This window comes from Cucumis melo, chromosome 9, assembly GCF_025177605.1.
Source record: "Cucumis melo cultivar AY chromosome 9, USDA_Cmelo_AY_1.0, whole genome shotgun sequence".
NCBI classification, from domain to species: domain Eukaryota; kingdom Viridiplantae; phylum Streptophyta; class Magnoliopsida; order Cucurbitales; family Cucurbitaceae; genus Cucumis; species Cucumis melo.
Window position 1 is genome coordinate 18,077,594 of NC_066865.1, and position 8,728 is coordinate 18,086,321.

The 8,728-nt window shown below is 35.8% G+C and overlaps 1 protein-coding gene and 1 long non-coding RNA gene across 4 annotated transcripts; one reads left to right on the forward strand and one right to left on the reverse strand.

Moving 5' to 3' along the window:
* Positions 1–3,552: 3,552 nt before the first annotated feature.
* LOC103503521 (uncharacterized) lies at positions 3,553–6,013 on the reverse strand. Its single transcript, XR_540852.3, has 2 exons — positions 4,922–6,013; positions 3,553–3,754 (listed from the first exon to the last, which is right to left on the reverse strand). It is a non-coding gene; the product is annotated as an uncharacterized LOC103503521 (long non-coding RNA).
* LOC103503506 (MATH domain and coiled-coil domain-containing protein At2g42480-like) lies at positions 5,400–8,249 on the forward strand. Of its 3 annotated transcripts, none has more exons than XR_007823741.1 (7): positions 5,400–5,546; positions 5,780–5,891; positions 6,011–6,149; positions 6,266–6,435; positions 6,574–6,732; positions 7,505–7,674; positions 7,907–8,129. XR_007823741.1 is itself a non-coding variant. In XM_008467713.3 (7 exons), exons 2-7 carry the CDS (start codon positions 5,798–5,800, stop codon positions 8,074–8,076), a joined length of 1,029 nt encoding a protein of 342 aa, XP_008465935.2. In that variant the 5' UTR covers positions 5,400–5,546; positions 5,780–5,797; the 3' UTR covers positions 8,077–8,249. The 3 variants fall into 3 exon arrangements, 2 of the variants coding, with proteins under 2 accessions (XP_008465935.2, XP_050946284.1); XM_008467713.3 differs by having other exon boundaries at positions 6,574–6,859; positions 7,907–8,249; XM_051090327.1 differs by lacking the exon at positions 7,907–8,129 and having other exon boundaries at positions 7,505–7,808.
* Positions 8,250–8,728: the final 479 nt, after the last annotated feature.

The window sequence follows — 8,728 nt, forward strand, 5'->3', positions numbered from 1 at the left end:
TATTAAATTAGTAAATACACATCAAACTACTGTTATGTACGAAAATAGTTTGATAAAATAAAATTACGAAGAACAGTACAAATCATATACGTAGTGAAGTAAGAAAACATCAAGTAAGCCAGTGGAAGTACAGAAACTATCTTGAGTTGTCTCGTAGGAGGACTCTGCAGTAATTCTTCCTCTCTTTGTCAGTCATCTCTATGAAACGACGCATGTCGTACATACTGCGCATGAGTACCCTTTGGCACACCCTCTGTCCAAACTACTTAGGTCAGGCATCGCACGCAATAGGAGTAAAATTCCTGACGAACTGCGATATCATTGGCAAAGGCCCGTGTAGGTCACTCAGCAATGGCCCTTAGTTGGTTATTTGCACACTCTAGCGCCATATGTATCATCTCAATCTCACCCTCCTACTGGCTTCCTCTCTTTTGCTTGGATCCACTCGATCGGTCCTACCGTTGGACGCACGACCAGGTCGTAAGGCATGTACATCATTCGAGGACATGTCAGTCCCATGGCTGTACATGGATAGAAACTCCATATTGTTTCCATCCGGTATGTCAAACCCCTCGTATCCAATAGGTTCATTAGACTCGACGTCGACGAACGTCTCTACAAAGTGACCTGTCGCCCTATCCCTCTCGAACACATATGCAAGTTCGTCGTAATAGGGAAAGAGTTTGTTAAAGAGGCCTTTCACTGCTAGATGCGACACGAGCACTTCAAACTATCGTATGAAAAATGGTCAATCAAAGTACACTATGCACGTATTGTCATGTTTTTATTAGTTTCCTTACCTTAACCCAGTTGTCGAACAGTTCTTTCTCAGCAATGATGCACTTTGCTTCATCGTTCCATCCGAACCCACTGCACAATGGCCTACACGTTTATGTGATAGCTTGGAAAATGCTTGCTTTAGTGTCTTAATTCTGCAGTCTATTACAATGTTTGTTTGGACACGACATCTAGACAACTTTTCTGCCATCATGCGGACAAGTTGGGCTAGGTAACCTAGCCGGAACATACCAATTGTCCGACTTCCATTCGTCGATGGATACCAACTCTACTAAACACTCGACTAGAGTGTCTTCCTCCTCTTTCGTTCATACATGTTTAGGGGCATGAGACGCGCTTGCCATACTCACAATGAAAAATGACAACAAATACATGAAATACGTTAGCAATTTGGAATTTCCACATTGAAGAGACACAATAAATGCCAAACAATATTAGAACATATCATTATAATTTATATTTTCCCATTGCTGTAAATCATACACGCATACATTCGTTATTCAAATTAAAGAGTAGAGGTAATTTAAATTGCCATGCAACCTAGGAGTTCTAATTTAAAATGGTTTTAGCTATGCGTTACATAACTGCTATTCGGTGAACTTTGCTTTAGCTAATTCTTCCTGCCACTAAGACCACTCGTTCGCGGTCTCAATGTACTGAATGTCGTCTCCTATGATGGTCGTCGCGTACGTCAAGTCTCCCTCGTCAACATCGTCTAAGTCTTTGCCACTTGTCATTTCTTTGTTAATTAAATAGTGCAACAGGCAACACGCTAGGATGATGCCGAACGCGCGCTCAATGACATTCCTTGCAGATGCGTGTTTCATGTTGAAGTATTCATTTGTAGTGGTTAGCGCATTTTCAGCGCCACACCACTCTTCAAGTGAGTACCTTTAGCCTTTGTATGGGGCGAGAAATCCCTCCGCCTTTAGATAACCCACATCGCACAGTTACGAATGGATAACCCACATCGTACAGTAATATCCTGTTACGAGAACCAATGGTTTATGCCCGGTCAATTTGGAATTTCAAAACGGTCTAGGGGGATTAAAAATTGTAAATACCCTTTTACATTTATAGTCTATCTGGTCGTGCAAGCGCATCCCGAAGAATGCGCGAATCTGCTGCAGATCCTTTCCGACCGGCCAGTACGTATACAAAATCCCCTTTTGTGTCACAGATGTCAAGTACATTAGTGGCAATTTTCTCCTTACGCATTTTGAACGTAGGGCGATCAATTACGGATACATTCACCTTTATGTACGTCGTCCTGTCCAACGCCCCAAAGCAATTCTGTTGATCTAAAAAAATGGTCATACATTAGTGGGACATACTGATACATGACATAAAGATGACTTCGACTACGCACACCTCCAAACACTTCCACCGTGGATCCATGCAAGTGTTTGTTACTGGCATTGGTTTCTTTATCAACTCGTCGTACCACAACCAATAACACGAGGTTGAAATGTCGTGATGCAGTCTCACTAGATCGTACAAATTCTCTTTGAATAATGTGGTTCTTCACGTCATGGGCAAGGATGTTCAAGCAGGTACATGGCAACCATTTCCTCAACATCGACAATCTCTTTTGATGAAAGGCCAGTGGCTGTCCATAGTAAAGGATATAAAATAGCAAATGTCCGTCTGTCCATTCGTGTGCTTTGTTGATACACTAGATCAGACTCGTGTATTATGCGAAAGTTCGCAAGCTGTCTAATTCTATGCCTAGTATTTTATGGTGTATGTGGGAGCCACTTATTGTCATTCATGAGTGCCTTCAAGGTTAGCAGCATCTGAAATTGGGACACTGTGAACGCAGTTAGGACTGCAACAAGAGTTTGTGGATCCATTTCAAAGTACCAAAATTTCCTAAAAATGATTAAGTACATGTATTATTACAATGTCTATATACATGGTAAAAAATCCCCTAGTTAGCATAAAGTTAGTATGTGGAAGCTACTACAACTATTTTTTGAAAAAAATATTAAAACAATGACGACTTGTGTTACATGTGATGTTTGAAAAAAAGAATGAAAAATTGGAGAAACGTTTTTAAAAGTGTAAGACGACAATTGGTAACATGTGTGATGAAACGGAATGTGAAGAAACATATATTTTTTTTTTAACTTGTGCAAAATGTTACTTTTAGTGAGTCATTATCGAAATGAAAACTTGTACAAAGAAATGAAAACAATTTACTTTTAGTGAGTCATTTTTTTCAACATGTGATGAAAAGTTACACTAAAAAGTGTTTTCAAACAAGTTAGCGATGAAAGTTCAAAAAAAGTTATTGTAGTTTCACTAATAATTTCGATTTTAAATAACACATTTGGGGGTTCAATTTTAAAACGTGAACATTGAGTTTACACATTTGTTTCCTAGTGTGAAATAATTGTGAAAAGACTAAACATGTGTTACTATTTTTTCATTTGTACTGGTGTGAAATTCCTAAATATGTGTTAATCTTTTTTTCCTAGCGTGAAATAATTTTTTCCTAGTTATTATGTTTTATTAAATTGTACATGCATTTCTTTTTTATTTCGCTTATGGTTGTTTTAAACATATATTACGCAATTATTGCTCTATAATTACGTTTACTATTCTTACACTATTGTCCTAATTAAATTGTGAAATGCATACTATTGGGATGTTATATTTTCAAAAGTACGTATTCAATGTGCATGGAAAAAAGATAGGTATTTAACTTAAACTGAAATATACAGTGCTTATAAAAGAAGCAAAAAAAAAAAGTTTAAGAAAATGAGCGCAATTTAATAAATACAAAACGAAAGAGAAGGAAAATAAGAAAACCAAAACTGTTTTCGGAACAAGTGAAATTACATTACAAACGGTTTAACGATAAAGGAAAGAAAACCAAAAAATGAAAAAAAAAAAGTACTACTAACGGCTAATCCAACGTTCCTCGTACAAAGTTATTGTGAAGGACGACGTCCTGCATAAGAGAGGAAAATAGTAAGGGCACGAGACGTACACACAACGACTTGCAAATAGTAAAACATATGGAATAAAAGAATGAAATAAATAATGCATATACATACCTTGTACGTGGACGAATACCATCCGAAAGCAATAATCATAACGTAATGCATTAATAAAAAGAATAGAAAGTGAACGTGTTTTAGATGAAAATAAATAGGTAGCCTCAGAGTGTTAAAATCCGTTCAAAACAATGAACGAAATTTCATTGTCGTGGAAACATCGGTTAAATGCATAGTGGGATGGATAATACTACTACATTACAAACAGCCACTAAAGTAAGAAAAGGTAGTAGAAGCATATAAGGAGAGATGTACAAGTATTTTTAGAAAAGTGGTGTATGAATGTGAAGAAAGTGAGTACAATATACGTGAATACGAAAAAGTAAACACAAAATGTACCTTGAAAACAAGGCAGAAACAAATAACCAAGACAAAAGTACGGAAACAAAAAAGAAGTTACCTACGAATGAGAAAACACCAAAGAAAGGAAGAAGACATCCAATCACAAATGCAAGTACTAAATGAAAAGAGGACATGAGGTTTATATAGGGGGAGATGGGGGAGTATGATGCCTTTAATGACCACACACCAAAAAAACAGCGGAAATGTTTGCCTCTCTGCAATATCAAGATAAAGGAAGAGAAAAGTCCAAGTATAGTCAAAGGGTAACTATTGGAAGCTACACGAAAAGTACAACAAGCAAAGATAACTAAATATCTTAAAGGGACAAAACATTCTGCAGACCAGCCCCACATTTTTTCCCAATGAGATCAATGAGTAAAGAAAACATGGAAACAAATTTTCAAATGATAGTGAAGCATATAGTACAAGCAGCCACCAGAATTCATAGTTAATCAATTTTGAGAGTAAACAAAGGAGTTGTACAAGGGACCGAATCACCCAACATTAAACACTACGAACAAATTCGTAAATTAAGTGCATAAAGAAAAGATCAATTAGAACAAGAGATACAACAACACACCCAAACTACCAAAAGAACATAATGAGAAATGCAAAGAAATTACATATATGTAAAAATATTATTCAGATGTAATGAAAAACATAGTATTACTCATCATCTACTTTTGTTTGAAAAAAATAGGATTCAAACAGAAGAATACCTCCCTACCATGCTCGATTTTGACCCATTTCCAGGCAAGGTTGTGAAGTTTCTATTCTAAATCAGTAAAGGGCAACCCAAAACGGCAACGGGAACACTGAGCGACAAGAGGGTTTTATCAAGCGTCAAGGAAACGATTCCAAAGGGAAAACGAAGATGTATGTTCACGGAGAACACCCTATGGAACGTGCATCGGTTGGTTTCGAAGGCAACAATTGGACCGAGCCTTTCAATAAAACCCAAAAAAAGAAAATCGAAAGAAGTTTGGAGGCAATGCCGGTGGAGCACCACCTTCAACAAACCCACAGTCGGTTTTCAGGGAGTGAGAGAGACTGATGAGAGAGATGTAGATCGACCTTCGACATCACTATAGGAAACCCCTTTTCCATGGAAACGGGGGAATGAATTTTTCAACCAAAAAGCTAAACCTCACACACGAATGGATGTAAAACAAAAATGGAAGAGAAGAGGGAGAAGAACGAACCACAGAAATCGAAAAGTGGAAGAAGAAGACTGATCGAAAAGGTGTTACATGGATTGAGAGAAGTGATGAACACGAGTCGAAGGGAAAGGATTGGGAAGAGAAATCGGCAGAGTGGAAATTGAAGGGTTGAGGACTAAAACAGGTATTATGAAAACTCTAAAACGGGGTTAGGTTATAGTGATACTCCTACTACCAAACAGCCCTCAGTGTTTTGATATCCTTATTAGTTTAAGATTTAATGGATGTTTATTTATTTATTTTAATAACAAATCGAAACAAAATCGAGTTTAGGACGGATGGTATAAAATATAGAATTCAAATTTAGACCGTATAAAAGGACTTGGGTTTGTCACTTAGTCGCTCCATTTTCGTTAGTGACGAAGAAACGGGACAATGGGAAAGAAAAGAAGGATCATCGTCTTCCCAAAATCCCATGGCGACGATGATTCCGCTTCCCCTTCCACTTCCGCTTCCGCTTCCGCTTCTTGTATTACATTCTTTCACTCTCTCTTCCTTTCTTCAACCTTTCATTTCAACCATTTTCAAATACTTCAACTCCTTCTATAACGAACATTTCTTGGATGATTCTTTTCAATCTTCTTACAGTTGTGACATCCACAAGATATGAAAAACCAATCCATTACATCCTCAAAATTCAATCTTTTTCATTACTGAAGGAGGCTGTTGCTAGTTCCCCATGTCAAAGATTTGAATCCCAGAAATTCTATGCCGGCGGTTCTGAATGGTATTCCTACTCATTTTTATGTTTTTACATTGTAATTGATAGAATGGCCTGTAACCCTAGCTTTTTGGATCCTCATATTGGGATGATGATAGGGATATTTTTATTTGTTATTGTAGGAAGTTAGCCCTGTATCCCAATGGAGATCGGAGAAGAGACGTGTCTGATCACATTTCTCTGTATTTGGTTAGGGTTGAAAATAACATTTTATCAACTACTTCAGAGGTTAATGTAGTGTTTACTTTTCTTGTTTATGATACTCTCAGAGGAAAATATTTGACAGTGCAAGGTAACCAAACTTCTCTTAGGCTTTGTTTGATGTTTTGTTTGTTTTACCTGGAGGGGTTTGCATTTTTGGAAATTTTGTTCTTATCAATTGTGATTTGATCTTTGTATTATTGTGCCATGTTATTGATGAACTGATCAGATGAGAAAATGAGACAATTTAGTGCAACGAAGAGAGAATGGGGGATTGAAAAGTTGCTTCCACTTAACACTTTCAGTGATGCTTCAAATGGTTTCTTAGTTGATGATTGCTGTGTATTTGGAGTTGACATTTTTGTCATGAATTGTAATGTTGAGAAGGGTGAGGTTTTTTCCTTGATCAAGCAGCCAAATAATTACAAATATACATGGAAACTCGACAACTTTTCAAAATTACTAGATTGTTCTTTTTGGGAATGTAATTCCTTTAGAGTGGAGAACTGCTGGTGGTAAGTTAACTTTTGATTTTTCAATAGTTTTTGGAATATAGAAAGTTATCTATATATATGTTGTTGAAGAAATTGACAGAAAAGGAAGAGTGACAAACACTTAGACGAAAGAAACATTTTTTAAGAAAGTAAAGTATAGAGTACGGACACTTTTAAGGGAAGATTTTTTTCAGTCTCACTATTCACTCACTCACTTTTTCTCGCCTTAAACTCTCTAGCTTTTCTTTCTTTCTTCTTTTGGTATCACTTTCTTTTCTTTCTTGACTCACAAATGAAGATAAACTCCTATTTATAGGAATGAGATCCTTGAGCTTAAGCTAGAGGTTTTTTCTATACTTTTTTTGGATCTAAACTATTGTGGATATTTCTTTGATCAGATTATCCTTATCTAAATGAATTATATAGAATTTCTGGGATCTTAAAGAAGTGTTAGGATGTTCCTAGATCATTTCTTTTAAGATACTCATTAACAATCTTATAGATAAATTGAGAGATGACTTATATTTACACTTAATTATATGTAGATTCTTCAAAAATGTTCCAGAATAGTTGGTGTTGCCTAGTGGAAACTTATCAAAATGTTCCAGAAAACATCAAGTACATACTTTAACATATGTGTGTTTACATAATTCATTTATCTTTCAGGAAGATACGATTGTTCCCAAGTGGAGATTGGCAAGCGAAACCAGGCTTCTTTTCCATGTACTTGATGTTGAGCAATTTGATAGCACATCCAAAAGGTGCTCAAGTATATGTGGAATATGAGATGGCTGTATTGAGTCAACTTGAAGCTGTACCACCAGTAAAAGAAACTTGTAATTGACTTCTATTTACTGTTAATTGTCATTCTGTTGTTCAAAATTTCCTAGCTTTCCTATATCAGTTTCTTTATGCAGAGTAGGTTTTGGATGATAGAATTTTGTTAAGAAATCAGTACTTTTTACTTAAATCTTGAACTACTTTTGAATGGTATCTAGATCTTGAAAATCACTTTCTGAAATTTATACCAAACTCATACTTATAAAGTTGGCTTTTCTTTTTCTTCAGATACTTGTTGGTTTAAATCTGGTTGTATAGAAATTTACAAAGGATGTGGTGCTTCAAACTTCATGTCATTGAGCGATCTCAAAGAACGGACGAAAGGATATCTTGTGAATGACACTCTGGTTGTTGAAGTGAAAATTAATGTCATCTCTACCATAAAAAAAATTGTATAGAAGCCAAATACTGTTGTTTTAGTTTGGTAACATTAAAGCTGCAACTTCCTGCATTTGGCTGTTCTTTTTTGTGGTTAAATGTATGGGATTTCTTGTTCAATGTTGCATGCTTCTATAGTTTTGGAATATACTTGATAGAAAAATATTATCATGTTCTTCGTGTGAGCTCAAAATGAAATACCAAACCAAAAATGTCGTCTTCCCTTCTTCGCATCATATACTGTTTCTGCTTGCTATATAACTTCAATTCAACATTTAGATTTCTTAAAGTTTTTCAAAGTTCATTTATACATCTTTAATGCTTATTTTCATTAATTTTTCAGTTGTAAGGACCCCAGCGATGAAAAACCACTTCACTAGGAAAACTAATATCCAATGGGTAATAACTGATGTATTTTTTCTGTATTCATTTGCTGATATTTGAGAGTATTTATAATACTCTTTTACAAGCAGTTTAGAGAAAACATAATAACTGACAATATAACAAAATGATAACTAATATCAACGGTCTAATACAAGCTAGAACTATACATGATGATATCCTCCTTCAAATCGATGATCTTTAGGCTTAAGACATGAGTTTGGATTGAAGAGTGTGGAAGTGATTGGTAGTGAGTGGTTTTGTGAATATATCGACTGGTTGTTCAGTTGA

Bases quoted from the DNA above. Each gene is read 5' to 3' on its own strand.
- LOC103503506 (XM_008467713.3), top strand. From the start codon at position 5,798: ATGGGAAAGAAAAGAAGGATCATCGTCTTCCCAAAATCCCATGGCGAC. The intron at 6,150-6,265 runs GTATTCCTACTC...TTGTTATTGTAG, and splicing joins TATGCCGGCGGTTCTGAATG to GAAGTTAGCCCTGTATCCCA. The intron at 6,436-6,573 runs GTAACCAAACTT...TGAACTGATCAG, and splicing joins AAAATATTTGACAGTGCAAG to ATGAGAAAATGAGACAATTT.